This window comes from Diachasma alloeum, unplaced genomic scaffold, assembly GCF_001412515.2.
Source record: "Diachasma alloeum isolate Michigan unplaced genomic scaffold, Dall2.0 Dall_scaffold_00179, whole genome shotgun sequence".
Classification (NCBI taxonomy): Eukaryota; Metazoa; Arthropoda; class Insecta; order Hymenoptera; family Braconidae; genus Diachasma; species Diachasma alloeum.
Window position 1 is genome coordinate 4,031,079 of NW_021680345.1, and position 17,553 is coordinate 4,048,631.

The following is a 17,553-nucleotide window of genomic DNA, read 5'->3' on the forward strand; positions in this document are numbered from 1 at the left end:
GTAAAATAATAAATTTCTTTTTTCTTACTATCTATTTTCTTATTGTCAAACCATAACTATATTTCCACTCGGTTGTCTAATGTCTATACTACTTTGGAAATATCTGGCTGAAGGCCCTCAGGCGATAGCCAGGTGCAAGTTCTCGGACTTGCAACGAATTCCATTAAAAATAAAAAAATTATAAATTTCAAAATAAATAATCTAATTTTAAAAGTGTCACTTCTAAATTTTTAAAATGCCGCAGATGGTTTCAGTTTTTATAGAGCTATCCGCAATGTTTACCGAGCTGAACTGCCAAGTTGAATGAAAAATTCCATCAACAATTTAGTCTTAATTTCAATTGACACCCACAAAATTGAAACTTCAACGCAATTTTTTTATTACCAAAAATTCAAAAAATACCCAACGGGTTTCCACGTCCACATCCAACAATAGCATCACTTGTAGTATTTCCCCCAACAGCTTTTCCATATTCATTATTTCAAAACTTTTCCGTAACGAATCACAACCTAAAAATCATAAACAAATTCCAGATAACGATAAAATAAGCATTAAAAGCGCGGAACACAAGTGAAAAAATTACACCGAAAATGAATTATTCAAGTTGGGTCAATAAACTCCCAAAGAATCCCATCAATCACGAAAAAATCATGAGACAGTTACCGAGAATTATCTCCAGCAAGTATCAGAAATCATGTTTTTACATACCGGTGGCCATGAAAAAATGATCACTTGAGCCCGAAGAAAAGAGCGATAAAAAAAAAACGAAGAAAACCAAATGCACAAGTGTAAAATACACACAGGTGTTATCAGTGGCACGGGCTTCCCGCTTATATAGAGCACTTGTCAAATGAGCAAGCTGATTTAGTTCGCTATAGTTAGAGGAAGTTAACGGACCAAAAGATCTCTGATTTTCAATAATGCTGGAGAGTGAGTGAACGATTTCCACTAAATAAAACAAAATTCCACAAAAAAAACAAACAGTTTAACGAACATTTGAACGACCTGATAACAATATCATGAAAACGTGGGACAAAATGGCATTGCTGACGACAATTTCCTATGAAAAAAAAATAAGGAATTCAATTCCATACTACGGGGTGATACAGAATTTAATTCCTTATTTTTTATCCATCGGAATTCCCGGGGAAATACGGAAGTGAATTCCTTATTTTTTATACATTGGAATTCAATTCCGTATTACCCCGGGTATAAATTCTGATGTATAAAAAATTAGGAATTTAATTTCGGGATAATACGGAATTAAATTCCTTATTTTTTATTCATCGTAATTGAATTTCTTATTTTTTATACATCGCAATTCACTTCCGGATTACCCCGGGTATAGATTTTGATGTATAAAAAATTAGGAATTCAATTCCGGGATAATACGGAATTGAATGCCTTATTTTTGATACATCGGAATTGAATTCCTTATTGAAATCCTATTGAATTCCTTAAAAGCATTACGGTTGACCGAATATTAGCCCGGGGTAATACGGAATTGAATTCGGATGTATAAAAAATAAGGAATTCAATTCCGTATTATCCCGCGCTATTATTCGGTCAACCGTAATGCTTTTAAGGCACGAATCACATGGAAAAAATTGAACATATCGGTCGGTGAATATCTTGAATTTATTCTGTTTCAGGATTTTTATCTCCTCTGGTGGTCCTCCTGGGATTGGTGGGAACGGGTGAATCTCAATACAGCGGTTGTGATTATGCACAGAGAATAGAGCCTGGACGATCCTACCCCGTTTTCAGTCCAGGGTATCCAGCTAATCAGAATTATCGCCCTGGGACTTTCTGCAGATGGACAGCGAGAAGTGATCGGCCGATACAGATAAAATGTCAGCCATTCATCATTCCCTATCAGGTATTGTTTCAATCCCTTCACAGAGATTTCATTAGATGAAATATAGTCTATTTTTCGCAAATGATTGGTAATTTCCAAATTACCAGTTGAATTATTAAAAATTATCAGTTGAATACCGTGTTGACTATATGAAATAGTGGAATTCTATTCGTTGAAATTTGGATGGGAAGAATTCTCAGTGTAATTATAATGATTTATTAAACATTACTATTATTGATATGTTGCACTTTTAAAAATTTTCGTCTGAATTTTCCGTATCGAATCCCAGAAATTTTTCTCACCTGCAATTTCCACTGAAATTTCAGAACATATTGTCATTGAAAAATCAAATGTTCCATTGACTTTCTGTTTGAATGATTTGAAAATAAATAAAATACATGATTTTTCAGTTCAATTATTCCACGAAAATTCAGAAAAATCGTGAAAATTGTAAATTCATATAATTTTGTGAATGAATATTCATGTTCCATTGAACTTCAATAAAGTTGTGAAATTTCGTTCTTACTCCCACTGAAAGCTTCTGAATATCCTTCAATCCGACCTAAAGCTTGAAATTTCATAACCATTTTTCCCCTAAATCGGATTCAATGTAACTCTCATGAGAATTACTGCAACATTTTCCATGAAATCCATGAAATATAGAAAAATTTCTAGCAGTGTGTAACCTTCTCAAAAATCCCTCTTACTAATGATCGCCAACCTTCCAACACCCTCTGAAAATCATCGAATAATATCAAGAAACAAGAGAGAACCTGATTAATATCCTTCATTAATATCCTTCATTAACCCAGCGGCCTGGATGTCCAGTGGACGTCGTATTAATTCAAACAAATCCCAGAGGGGCTCAACGCTACTGCGGAGAGGGACGACTGGACCTGGTATCTGAGGGCAATGAAGTAATCATAGCCCTGCAGAGTGCGAGATATTCACCTGGAGGAAGGTTCCTCTGCGTTCTTCAGAATGTCCCTGATCGAACTGACTCCTGCCGTTGTGGGTGGAAGAACCCAGTGAGTCTCATTAAAACGAAACTAATTTTTAATTATCTACTCATTTCCCCTGAGCTAATTCTACATCGTGGGCTGTGTTATGTTTACTATTATGATAAGGTTCTTCGGTAGCCCTCAACGGTAGTTTATATACTGAGAGAAATATCGACATAATGTCACAATTTGAATTTTGTGGGCCAAATGTCAAATGGTTTGGAATAAGAATTCCGTCTAATGAAAGAATTCGGTGTAGTGTTCATGAGTTGAACGTGAATACTTCACGATCAAGTGGGAATTTCTTGCCTCGAGAAATCGTTTTGTTTGTGTCAAATGATAAAAAAATGACTGAAAATAGTAAGAGCTCCGATTCAGTGAATTATGAATCAAGAGACAGTCGGTTTCTGAAAATCCGGGAAATATTTCTGAAAATTAAAACTTTTTATCTCATGTCGAGGAAAAATATCATTTTTTATTCAATATCATACTCTTTCCATCCGACGAGCACTAATTTATTGTCTGAAATCAAAACTGTTACAAATTTTTGGCTGAAATCTGCGGTAAACTTTTTGGACATTTTTATCACATTTTAGTGTCATTGAAGATGAAAAAATGGAATTATGGATCAGAGACAGTCCGGTTCTGAAAATCAGAGACATATTTCTGAAAATTGAAACTTTTTATCTCATTTCGAGGAAAAATAGCATTTTTTATTCAATATCATACTCTTTCCACCCGACGAGCACTAATTTCTTGTATGAAATCAAAACTGTTACTAATTTTTAGCTGAAATCTGCGGTAAACTTTTTGGAAATTTTTATCACATTTTTGTGTCATTGAAAATTCAACGACTCTAACGGAAACGTCGCCTTGAATTCTATTGGAAAATACGAAAGGGTAGTGCCGACCTCAATAGTAAATTATGGGTCTACGGCAATAACGTCACTATTTTCGATTACCCTTTCATTCCAGACATTTTTTCCATTTTTTCCAGGGGTGTTTCGCCAGTAAGAATTCAGAATTTTAGGAAAAAATCAATGAAAACTGAAGATTTTAGTCCAATTATCCCTCGAAAATCAGCAGAAATCAGAGAAATTCAGTTAAATTTTTTCTTGAATTTTCAATTAATTGAAAATTCAGTGTAATTAGGTACTTAATATGCATGCGTTGGTTGAAACTTCAAATAATTTAGGGAATTCTCATCTTTCTGCTGTTCAAAAATTTTGGATTTCATTGAATTTCTAATTAAATCTTCAATTTCATGATTGTTTTCGCCATAGATTGAGTTCAATGTTACTTTTCTCAAAGTTGCAAGTCAAATGTCCACGAAAGTACAGTTCTTTCCTCAATGTTCTCCACTCGAAAAATTATTTCGATTTCACTGATATTATTTCAATTTTTCTCTCAGTGTAAGAGAATCACCTGAATAACCTGAGTGATTTTTGCAGACGAGAATAGTGGGAGGTACGACAACTGGAGTTAATGAGTATCCCATGATGGCTGGTCTCATTGATGTCAATTTGAAAATTGTTTACTGTGGCGCTACTATTATCAATGATCGTCAGGTTGTCACGGCAGCCCATTGTATAACTGCCAATATGACTAGTGCTAATCTCGCGGTTTTAGTTGGAGATCATGATTTAGTTAAAGGTGAAACCCAAATGAATAATTTCAATTTTTCAATTCCGTAGTGAAGTGCTAATTTCCATTTAGTTATTGACTTAATTTCGAACATAACAAAGTTCGAGAAATTAATTAAATTGAGGCAAATAAATCTGGAAAAAATTGAAATTCCCAATTTTCGATCAAATTCACGTTTTTTCAACTCTCACATTTTTTACCTCCAATTTTAAAAATTTTGGCTAAAATTGCCAGGGAACTACTTGAAAATTTTGATTAAAAGACAGGTCCACTGAAATTCTGAAGAATTTCATCATTTCAAAAAATCAGTAGAAATATAAATTTTATTTCATCTATTCCATCAAAATAAATAGAAAACAACAAAATGCATCCAAATAGATTAATTAATTATACATAATGGTGAATCCCTCGTAATTTTGTGGTCAATATTCACGTTTTAATAAAAAAATTCAAGTAATTTAGGTAATTCGCATCTTCCAGCAGCAGAAAAAATTCAAAATTCCATTGATTTTTCTGGGTGATTTGAAATTTTGTGCCATAAAATTTTATTCTTTTTCCAATTGTCCGCGTTTTACCACTTCGCTCCTGATTTTAAATTTTTTTACCTCTTGAGTTAGTTCTTTTCCTTAATTAATTGCAATTGATTTGCTTCAGCGGATGAAACCAACGCTACAGTGCTGCACAAAATTACCGGAATCGCTGTACATCCTCGCTACAATGCAGGGACTCAAGACAACGATATTGCGATTATTACTACAATTACTCTTATCCAATTTAACCAACAAGTGGGACCCGCTTGTCTTCCTTTCCAGCATAGGTTTGACTCGTTTGCAGGGAATTACGTTGACATTCTAGGTAATTTTCTCTTTTGAAACGAATAGTTCAGCCTTCATTCAAATCGAATTTAACATTCGATTCAAACGCAAGATTTTCATCCACTGTTAATTCATCTTGGAAACAAATGATATTGAAATATTTTTCGCAAAGATGAGGATTTCCAACAGAAAATTATTCTCGCCGTTTTCCTCTGACATGATTTGTTGCAAAGGTAATGATATACTACCAAGCATGAAAAATTAGTAATGAGTAATTTCCCATTTTCGTTCATTATGCATTTGTCTCAGAAACACATGATATGAGGAAGAAATATCGAGACAGCTTTTGCAGATAAAGAAATACCCAACGAAAAATGTCTTTTTGTATTTTTCTCTGAAATTTTTCATTATCAAGATGATTTAATGCTCAACAATCTGTGAAAAATTGTGGTCTGCTACGTTTTACTACTCCATTGATGAGATCGCGTGCGGAAAAATTTCGCAGGAAAATCTATTGGATTTCTGTTGAACATTCTATTAGTTTTGGCCGATTCTATCGAAAAATTTTTATGGAAAATATTCTGTAGAAATTCATCGACGCAAATTTTCTAATTTTTCGAATGAAGAGAGAAGAAAAATCGAGTGGAAAGAAAACTTACAAAATTCATAACGAGAAATTCTTAGTGAAAATGTCCCAGGAGAACAATTTGTGTAGAAACATGAAATTCCATTGATTTTCTCTGCACTGTTAGAAAAAAAATGAAATTTCGTGCATAGTTGACTACTAATTTTCAGGACAGTGACACTAAATGGGATTTAGTGAAAAAAATCATGAAATTTCAGGTTTCACTGAAAATTCAATGAAATTCCAGAATTTTAAGCAGCATAAATACGAGAATTCCTTAATTCATTTGAATTTCCAATCTAATATGAATATTCAGTGCCAAATTACATTGAATTTTCAGTGAAATCTGAAATTCCAGGATTTTTTCCCCCTAAATCGCATTCAGTGTCACTGACCTGAAAATTCAAGAATATATTTACCGGAATTTTCTGGTTTTCTATTCATTTTCAGGGAAAAATGAAACTGAAATTTACAGTTCTCTTTAATTTTTCCACGAAATTCTGAATTTACAATGACGAAATTCCTTGAAAGTTTAGTGGTAATTAAATTCGATAAAAATTTCCAAAAAGTGTACCGGAAATTTCAGACAAAAATTTTTAACAGTGTATAAAATATTTTCTATAACAAAAAAAAAGCGCGATAAAACTGCATGTAAAATTCTCCCACAGAATTACAAAAATAAAAGTTCAATAGAAATCCTGTAGAATTTTCTATTGAATTCGCTAGGTTTTTCTATAAAATTCGTTCAATCTTATCTAATCATTGGTTCTAAATACAAATCATTCGTTTCATTTCGTTCGAAAGGATGGGGATCGATTGAATTTGGCGAAGCACAATCCAAAGCCCTTCAGAAAGCCGAGGTTGGTGTGATAACTCCGAGAGATTGCCGACGGACGCATCCCAGAATTAACGAGAATCATATGTGCACCCTGGGGCAAGGAAAAGACTCCTGTCAAGTAAATATTTCATTCAGTTATTATTCAAGTCCTGTGAGTCTTCTCCTGTTGCCTCGCAATAAAATTGTTATTTTTCTCAGTACGACAGCGGTGGACCTGTCCTGTGGAGGAATCCATCCACTAAGCGTCTCGTTCTCGCGGGTCTCGTCAGTTTCGGGGGTGCCTGCGCGGACGGTAATCCAGCAGTCAACACCAGGATTGGCGGATTTATCGATTTCATTACGTCCCAGAAACCTCCCGGTAATTCTTCCATTTCTATCACTCGACTTTTCCAGATTATTGACGTAAATTTCCACGTGTCTCAGAAAATCGAACGTAACTCGGGAAAATCATTCAAAGAAACGCATCTCAGGACTGTAATTCCATTTTCACGGAATAATTGAACTGAAAATTACGGTTTACATTTATTTTTCTATAGAATTCTGAATTTTAAATGACGAAATCGATTGGAGTTTCGGTGAAACCGTAATGTGATGAAAATTTTTAAGACGTGAACGCTTTTGTATTTTTCATCAAAATACTTGTAACTCAGAAAGAAATTCGTCGATTGATCTTAGTCTGCATTAATTACAGAGGTAAAGAAATGTGAATTTAAAAAAAAAACAAAAAAACAAATTTTCACGTTTCATTCACCATATGAAGGTCTTCATTTTATCCTACTATAAAGAAGGCAAATCGTGAATACTTTCAACAATAATACCTTCAATTGTTTCAATCCTCATCTGATCATAATTCTGTCACGTTGCGTCCTTGCGCCCCTTAAGGGGTAGCAGAAGGCCATCGTTTTCTCGAAATTTTTAAACAAATGTCCTGCTCAAAATTATTAATATTTTTTCAACCCAAAGCACACTGATCTTCATCATCATCTCCTGGAGATTAATGTGCTTCGATTTTTTAAAATATCGATAACTTTCAGCAGGAAATTCGTTCCAAAATTTGAATAATTAAGGGCATTCTGTTAGCCCCTAATTTAACCCTTGTCTGGTCACCAAAAGCGACCCTGCGACTCTGGTCATCACCACGGGGATTCCCCGCCGTGTTATTTAGGCTCTAGCGTTGCCGAATTCACTCTAGACTGCCCGGGCGCGTTTAACGAGTTCCCGGCAATGTCGCGTGATGGGGAATTTCATGCAACACGGGAAAAGATAATTCATCTGTTCGAAATAATTTGTTTTTTTTTAGGAATTGCGGGAAATGTGTTGCTCCAAAAAATACTATAATTCTTTAGACACTTCAATTGACAAAGTAATTTCTTTTTATTTTTCCGGTTTGCCAGTCAATTGTAATTAAGGAAAAAACGACACGCGGCGGGGTTTCCCTCATATGGTGCCCAATCTAGGGTTAATTTATAGTTTCAAAATGTGACTTTTCTAATCATTTTCCCGAGTTACATCTCTTCTAAAAGGCGTCGATTGACGTACGTGAATTTCTAACGAATTGTCTCCTTACTCTTCCTTTACAGACTATAAATATTGCGTAGACGAGTGAATATCAGGAGAACGAGATGACGTCACATTTTCAAATCCATTAGGTCAGAAGGTCAGAAGATCATTCGACTGTCAGACGAAAGCCGTTTATTTCAGATCACAAACTTATTTGTCGCAAAAATTCGTTGCATTTGTTGATAGTTTATAGTTTCAATCTCTCATTAAGATTTAAACACAATAATTGTATCTATTTGAAAATCGACTGAATGACTTGTCATCATACAATCCCTAGTGAATAGCCCCAGGTGAGAAGTACTAACGCGAATAAATCCATAGAACCCATCATAATTCCTCGAATAACACAGCATCAACTGTACAATCAATAAAACTATTCAATCGTCATCAAACATTGACTTACATTTACTTCAATGAATGTGTACCCTTCCATACAGATTATTTCGATAATAACTGGTGGATGAAGAATGGAATGTAATACGAAAATGAGCTGTTTTGCCCCTGTAATAAGTGGTGGGTAAGTAGTGCATTTCTTTGCATCTCGGAAGAAATTCTACGGTCCTTCAATGACAATTACGACCTTTCATCTCGTTCAGTTCTTCAACAAGGAGAATGTAAAAAAAACATTGGCGATACACTGTTAGAAATTTTTTGAAATTTCATTGAAAATATGATAGTAATTGTCATAAGAGTAACATTGAATCAGATTTAGGGGAAAAACAGTTATGAAATTTCTAGTTTTAGGCAGAATTCAAGAAAATCCATGAGTTTGAAATGGGAAGGAGATGCAAATTTTACAAATTGATTGAATTTTCACACGGCGAGAAATGTTTAGTCAAAATTACGGAACTCACAATTCGCTCATGGATTACGGAATCGACTCAAAAAATTTAAGTCACGGTATCAGATAAAATTACGGAACGCTCTGGAAAAATTCCGTAATAGTTCCGTAAAATTTCCTACAATCACATTTCGCCCCGAAATTACGGAAAAATACGTAATTTTTATTGAATATTTCTCTCCGTGCAGTGGAACATGAATATTCAGACACAAAATTACATGAATTTTCAATTTTTTCCTGAATGTTCCTGATTTTTCTGAATTTTCATAGAATAATTGAACTGAAAAATCAAGTATTTTATTGATTTGTAGATCATTTGATCAGGAAATCAATGGAATATTTGATTTTTCAATGACAAAATTTCCTGAAACTTCAGTGGAATTTGAACACGATAAAAATTTCCGGAATTTGCCACGGAAAATTCAGACGAAAATTTTCAACAGTCTAGTGACGAGTAGAAACTACAGGAATGGGTGCGACTCTTATCGGTATCGTGAACCCTATCGCGTAAACAAGTTTATTAACTTCGAAGTAATGTTGAGGAAGAAGTAAAAAGTGGCCGATATATTACGACTTTTGAAATGTTGAGTAGTAAGTGAAGAATAAAAATGCAAATAAATTTTATCCAAAAATCACTGACACCGACGATATAATTCTCAATCTAAGAGTAATTCTTGTGGAACTGTGAGTGGAGTTATTGAATAGACAGTGAAATTCAATGCCAAGTTTACCTAAATAATGATCCGTTCTGCCCCTACAGGGGTATAATTCGTCTTTCTTTGGACGTTGGAAGAAATTTTCCTGTCTTTCAATGGCACTTACAACCCTACATATCGTCAAGTGCTGAGACAGTGCGAATTATTCTTGAATTTAGAACACAAGTGTCCTTAATCCTGTAGCGAAGTGGTAAAACCGTTCAAGTCGACTCATCTCCCAGTTGAGTGTTTGAGGAATATCTCCGAATCTAAGAGAGATAGCGAAATTTTCGTCATTACATTTGTCGTAGCACCCAATCGGCTCTACAAAAAAGGTTATAACAAAAATTTTGCTATCTCCCTCAGATTCCGAGATATTCATTGAAAACTGGTCAATAGTCAAAATTGACTTGTATCGTTTTACCACTCCGCTACGGAATTAAAAAATTGGAAAATTGTAACAATTCCAGAATTATTATTCCTCATCTTCCTGCGATATTCGAGAGCAACCAGCAACTCTCCGACTCAAAATTGCAGTTACTTCCAGATACTGGGAGGCGGAGAGTCGTATTCTGTGTACAACCCCTATTTTCCTCGTAAATATGAAGGAGAGAATAACTGCCAGTGGATCACCAGGAGCGATCGAGTCATGGATGTCAATTGTTCAGTGAACCTGCCAGCAGTACTTATTATCATCACCTGTTTACTCACTTCTCTGAGATTCCATCCCCTAACTCTACGATCGTTTTTCAGAGTGTTGACTGTAATCAGGATTCCCTCATAATCCAGGGATTATTCGTCGAGGCTCGGGCATACTGTGGTGTCGATGAAGTATTTTTACAAGCATATGGTGAAGTCAAAATTAACCTGATCACCCCTGAGTCTTCTGACGGTGGGACATTCGAGTGCGATATTAAAACATACGAGGATGCAGATTACGAAGGGGATGAAGAGAATGACGAGGAAGCTTGTCACTGTGGCTGGAAGAATTCGGTGAATTTGTAGTCTACGTGACAATTATTGTTTTCTATTATCAAGCCAATCTATTAATAATTTTTAAGTAGTAATACCCCCAGAGCTTCAAAATTATTGGGTATTTCCCGATAGCTCCGTTGCAAACCAATGAGGGTGTCAAGTTTTGCAAGTTAAAAAATCCCGAGCGCTTGTGCGAGGAATTTTTCTGCAAAACTTGGCACGATGGCTTGTTTGCAGGGGAGCTCGAGGGAAATACCCGATTAATTTTGAATCTCGAGGGGTATTTGTCGGACAACACATTTCGAGGTGCAAACAAATTTAATTGGAAATCTGACATAGACAAAAATCGACAGATAATTTTTCCTCCGTGAGCATTTTTCCACATAAATTCAATAAATTTCTTCCCTCGTAGTATGTGTAATGAGGAGCAAAAAATACAACGGGAAATCTTTACTCCTAGCTCATTTTTTCATAGAAAAAATCTCAACAGAATGAATTACATAGAAACAACAGAATCTATCAACCTTTTTTCATCAAATATTCAGTAGTAATACCCCAAGAGTTTCAAAATTATCGGGCATTTCCCGATAGCTTCGTTGCAAACAAATGAGGGTGTCATTTTTTCTGCAAAACTTGGCACGATGGTTTGCTTGCAGGGGTGCTCGAGGAAAATACCCGATTAATTTTGAATCTCGAGGGGTATTTGTCGGATTATTTTTCCCAATCGGATTTTGCCCAAGCAGAGTGCAGTGGACAACATCAGGAGGTGAATTGGGGAAGATTTGAACAAATTATGTCAATAGAATAACCCGATTTCCATAGATTGTCAAATATAAGATTCTATCTGAAATGAGCCGAAAAAATGAAGCTACTGCGAAATATTCAGGTTAAAAAAAATGAAGAACTACTGCGGAATATTCGAAAGCTAGAAGGAAATATCCGAAATAAAACTGTCGGGTAGCCTTAAATACTGCGGTCTGATTGGTTGAAATCCGATTGGGAAAAATAATCGCTGAAATTTTCAATACATTTCCACTTGAATTTCGAGAAATTTTGTCAATGAAAAGTCAATTATGGAGAGATCCATTTTTTCTGGGATTCAAACAGAAATCTTTCGACTAAATTCGCTTATTCAAAAGTTCTTAATGAACGAAATTAACCGTTGAGTCATTGCTTCCAGGAAAAAATCGTAGGGGGTACAGACACTGAAGTGAATGAATATCCCATGATGGCTGGTCTCGTCGATCTCTCGTTCAGAGAGGTCTACTGCGGTGCTACCATCATTAACAATCGTCAAGTGATCACTGCCGCTTCGTGCCTAGAAGACATAGACCAGCGTCTCTTAACAGTTTTGGTTGGAGAGCACGATGTGGTAGCAAGTGAGATGAATCCTCCGAGAACTCCCCATAATTTATAATGTTACGCATTCCCATGAATGGTAACACTGGATCAAATTATATGTTGGAGGAGTTCAAACAATACTATTTTACTGTTAAATCGCGACGTTTCGTTTGAAAATGAAGCTTTCTCAGACTTTTCGTGATAAAACAGTCTTCAAACCACGAAAATTATCACTTGATAATTCCGTTAGTAGAGGAGGGTGGGGCGAAATGGATAGTTTTTACATTTCTATCAATGTTTATAACTCCGGAACATGTGACACTGAATCCGATTTAGGGGAAAGTGGTTATAAAATTTCAAGTTTTATTTAGAATTGAAGGAAATTCGTGAGTTTTCAGTAGAAGTCAGACGAAAATTGCACGGCTTGATTGAATTTTCAATGAAACATGAATATTCAAAATAAAATTATTATGAATTTTCAATTTTCCCTTGAATTTTACCGATTTTTTCGAATTTTCACGGAGTGATGGAACTGAAAAATTAAGTATTCTATTGATTTCGTGATAATTCAAACTGAAAATCAATGGAATATTTGATTTTTCAATGACGAGATTTCCTGAAGTTTCAATGGAAATTAAACATGATAAAAATTTCCGAGATTTGACGCAGAAAATTTAGACGAAATTTTTCAACAGGGCAGGCCAATTGCAAAGGGAAAGCATGGACGCGGACAGGATGTACATTCAATTTTTTTAAATCCATTTCACTTACGATTCAACATGTCATTAACATTTGAAAAAAAGTAGGCAGTGTCCATTTTACCCCACCATGATCTGACAGTCCAGTTGATTTCTGAAATCAGTAGCGAAGTGGTCAAACGGTTCAAGTCGATTTTGACCACTCATCAGTTTTCAATGAATATCTCGCAACCTAAGGCAGATAGCAAAATTTCTGTTAAAACCTTTTCGGTAGAGCGCATTAAGAGTTTCAAAAAAGATATGTACGAAAGTTTTGCTATCTCCCTTAGATTTTGAGATATTCTTCGAAAACTCAGCTAAGAGCTAAGTCGACTTAAACCGTTTGACCATTTCGCTACTGAAATGTCATTTGGTTCGAATCAGGCAGTGACACCGATGCAACGAAAATCTTCAAAGTAGATTCTATCCACATCCACCCGTACTATTCCGGAAAGTACAACGACATCGCAATAATCACAGTATCAGGAACTATTGAATTCAATGAGCAAGTGGGACCTGTTTGTCTGCCATTCCAACACGCGCCCGACAGCTTCGCAGGACAATTCGTAGACGTTTTAGGTGATCACAGAATCAATTTATATGTTTTACTTATGAAATGTCTTAATTCATTATTAATATGCAGGCTGGGGAAACCTTGCGTTCACTGGGGCAAAGGCTACTACCTTGCAGAAAATAGAAGTCAGTGTTATTACTAATTACGAATGTAGGAAGACTTCGAGCATTCAGGAGTTCCAAATTTGTACTTTTACGGAAGGGAAAGACGCTTGTCAGGTAATATCGTCCTTCATCAATGATTTCTCTTCGGGAAGTATGTATTTTCCATGTGAAAGATCGATAATTGCGCAGCAGGAGTATTTTTTCTCTGGGGGTGTTCCTTATCGCTTCCTCGTAGAGAAAACAGTTTCTTTTGTTTTTTTGATTTGTTTTCTTTGAGAATTTCGGAAAATATGTTATTCTAAAAACTACTATAATTCTTTAGACACTTCAATTGACGAAATCAATTGTTTTTTTAAGTTTTCCGGTTAGCCAGTCAATTGTAGTTAAAGAAAAACGACGCGCGGGGCAGTTTCCCTCAAATGGTGACCAATCTAAGATTAACAAGGCTCTTGTTTTGTCAGAGAAAAAAAATTGATTTTCAGAGACGTCACTAATCATCAGGAATCCATGCCCCGTTAATCCTGAACTTCATCTCTTTCGAATGTCCTTAATTTGTCAACTTATTTGTTTTTCTTTATGGACTTTTTAAAGTAATTTTAATAGTACATTAGAGTACAAGGGCACAAATTTCGTTTTCAACGAATGTGTAGTTTACAGGCTGAGCCGAAGGCGAGGTCTGTACACACATTCGTTGAAAACGAAATTTATTACCGAGTGCTCTATAATATTTTATGTCAAATCGTGCAGAAGTCGAGTTTTGAGCAGGCTCCGCGAAGCGACATAAAGACTTTTTTTATATCAATTATAAGTTTTTCAAAATCATTAACGTTGTCAGGATAACTGCACCTTTTTTTTCGTTGGGTGTAGTTTGACGCTGGTGGGCCTCTACTGTGGAGAAATCACATAACTAAACGTCTGGTACTCACGGGAATAATAAGCTACAGCACTGGCTGCGCGTATGGGAACAATCCAGGTATAAATACCAGAATTGGAGCCTACATCGACTGGATATTATCTGTCTCACCCGCAGGTAGTAATCCCCTTTGAAATTAATTTCAAAAAGCCACTATTCAGCACAAATTATAAAATTGATCGTATATTTTCTCATTTTCTTTTCTTCTAGACGTGAAATATTGTGTGGAAGAGTAAGTAGTGGAATATTAACTTTATAGGGAAGAAAAACTAAGATGATTTATCCCCTGGAGTAATAAACAATCATTATTATGAGGCTTGTTATTAGATATGGAATAAAAAATTAATCAAAAGAGAAGAAACTTCACTCTTTTGAGATATCAGAAGATTAACTTTCAGTCACGAAGACCAAACAATTCGTCATCAAAAAGGAATTAACGTCCTTTTTTCTCTTGCGCCAACATCATTGATATTTATGTGAACATTTCTTTGTAGTGAAATATCACGCTTGTTGCCCTGCACTCGTAGAAATTTCTCCCGAAATTTCCAGTAAACAATCAATTATAAAGATTGGATTCAGTATATTTTTTCACATTATTCTCTATTTTTATTTTTATTTTCGAAATCTTCCAGTAGGTGAATTACTAATTTGAAAATAAATTTCATAAGAGCGCGTATTCAAGAAAAAATTAGTTTATTTCATGAGCGATTTGATCTTAAATTGAATTCAGATTCATGAATTCGAATTCAATTTAATTGTGCACAACATGAAAAATTCGCACGAAGTTATCGCTTAAATTTTCAAAAAATTTCTGGCAGTGTATAAACTCCCTCCCATTTTCCAGAGTAAAAAAAAAAGTATTCCACATTTTCCTCCCTTTTCGTATTGAATCATCCCAAGCAATAAAAAAAATCATGCCACAGCCCAATTAACACCAATTCGCAACTTCAAAACACTTGGAAATATAAAATACCCAACAACAGGGTCAAAAGGTTACTCCAGTCCCTATTGCATAACCCGTCCACAATCAACCCAATGTAAACCAAGCAGATGTACCACATATGCCATTAAACCCTCCCCACACACGCAAACTCCGAATTCAACCTAGAATGGAATCGCGTGACGTCACGGGGGTGTGTACCGCGCCTTCTGCGCGTGAGGGGAGGGCCAAGTCCTGCGAGGATGGAGGGGAACGCAGGGGTGATCGAAGCTTGAATAGACGGAATACACGACCCCTACCCGAAACATGGTAAAAGATGAAGTAAAGAACCGTTCGAGTTACATCATGATACAACCGAGTGCGTAGATGTGTGACGAGGGGAGGGGCGGGCGGGGGTTGGGGTGAAGAAATGTTCATTCTGCGTGGTGGTACCCACCCCCGAAATCTCAGCGCCGCGATCGATCGTGTGCAGTGATAAAAAAATGACCTAATAGGGGAGGATAGGGTAAAATAGACCCTTTAGAATTGTTTAAAATTATTCATAACTCTGAAACAAAGGTATCAGTAGAGCTCCGTTTAGGCTCACTACAAAGGGAAAGAATTGTTCTTTGTATTGAAAAAAAAAAATTATTAAATTTCATCAACATTCCCACCCGTCACTAATATTTTTAAAAAAGTCAAAAGCGTCCATTTTACCCCAACCTCCCCTATCACAAAACAGTTATTTTCGTCACAAGGCCGAAATAGTATATTTCGGTTAAACTTTACGTATCTTCAATTTGATCCTGTCATTGACCTTAATTTTTGTCTTTACGAATTGAAAAAAAATGAAAAACACCAAATGAAGATTTATTTGAACGAAATGAAGGATTATTAAATTCTTCTCAATTAATTTATAAAATCAAATCAATTGATAAAATGATTATTAATATTGAGGAATAAAATCGTTGTCTTCCCTCTTCAAACAACAATTTCATTTCAGACTAGTAAAGTCTTTATCTGATTTTGGATCAAGAAAACACGTGTTCAAATGCAAAAAGCTGTTCACCTGATGTCAATAAAAATGTAAATGAAGATTAAATTTGAGTTCGAATAAAAGCTTTTTAATTAATATTTACTGAACCCATCCATTTAATTCAAATAAACCGAATCATTCCTCTTATTCAGCTTCACCTTAAACTCTCGACTAATCCAACTGATTTTGTCGACCATCAAATGCTTGATTCAACTAATTCACCCGTTGTTACTATTCAATAAATCCTTTAATCGGTGTGAGCCAGGGATCCCCATCAATATTAAATTTCTGTAATACTACAAGGATGCGACCCCTACATTAATGCAGGTTTAAAATATGTTGATTCAATTTTTCAAATAATATAATATTAATAATCTGAGTTTTTACGAATAATTAGGTATTTAAAATTTGTTAATATGAAACTCTAAAATTTACTACTGAATGAATAATTCAAATTTCTTGAAAGGGGATTTTCGCTTACACAAATAATCATCAATCTTCCTACTTCGACTATTGATTGATAAAATAGTTGAAAATTTAAATATTTGAATTGATGATACTCAAGTACTCAAAAAATTTCAGGAGTGATGTTATTTAATTGATGGCTACAATATTTAACCGTAGTAAAATATTACAAATTTGGCTACCTCTGGTGTGAGCATGGCGCATCGAGGTCCTTGGCGACTTGAACTTAAAAAACCGATATAATTGTCCACAGTGACACACTTACCGACGATTCAGAATTTTTCATGGGCTTCCATCGTCTGTTCCGACACACTCCCACACTTCCCTCCTCCTCTCACCCCCTGGAGACATCAACACCTGAAAAAAAAGTTGTCATGAGTGCATATTTCAGCGCCGAATCCGACGGAAATACGATAATCCCGAACTTTTTGGAAAATTTCAAATTTTTCATAAAAAAACGCGAGAAAAATGCAGTGAATTCAACAAATGGCATACATGCGCAGTGGTCCCAGAGCCGAGCACCAATGGGGAACCAGAAAAACATACCGAGCACGGGTGCGCATGAAATCCTCCCTTCCCGCTTCGCCATTCAGTTGTGTATTGACTCTCGCA

The 17,553-nt window shown here is 35.4% G+C and overlaps 1 protein-coding gene across 1 annotated transcript; it reads left to right on the plus strand.

Moving 5' to 3' along the window:
• Window positions 1-844: 844 nt before the first annotated feature.
• LOC107041163 lies at window positions 845-15,086 on the plus strand. The gene is made up of 14 exons (XM_029126487.1): window positions 845-930; window positions 1,653-1,879; window positions 2,671-2,886; window positions 4,311-4,512; window positions 5,158-5,358; window positions 6,748-6,899; window positions 6,980-7,139; window positions 10,348-10,559; window positions 10,631-10,870; window positions 12,033-12,231; window positions 13,315-13,509; window positions 13,574-13,722; window positions 14,476-14,638; window positions 14,732-15,086. Exons 1-14 carry the CDS (start codon window positions 921-923, stop codon window positions 14,755-14,757), a joined length of 2,352 nt encoding a protein of 783 aa, XP_028982320.1. The 5' UTR covers window positions 845-920; the 3' UTR covers window positions 14,758-15,086.
• The last annotated feature ends 2,467 nt before the right edge of the window (window positions 15,087-17,553 follow it).

Bases quoted from the DNA above. Each gene is read 5' to 3' on its own strand.
- LOC107041163 (XM_029126487.1), top strand. The intron at 10,871-12,032 runs GTGAATTTGTAG...CATTGCTTCCAG, and splicing joins ACTGTGGCTGGAAGAATTCG to GAAAAAATCGTAGGGGGTAC. The intron at 12,232-13,314 runs GTGAGATGAATC...GGTTCGAATCAG, and splicing joins AGAGCACGATGTGGTAGCAA to GCAGTGACACCGATGCAACG.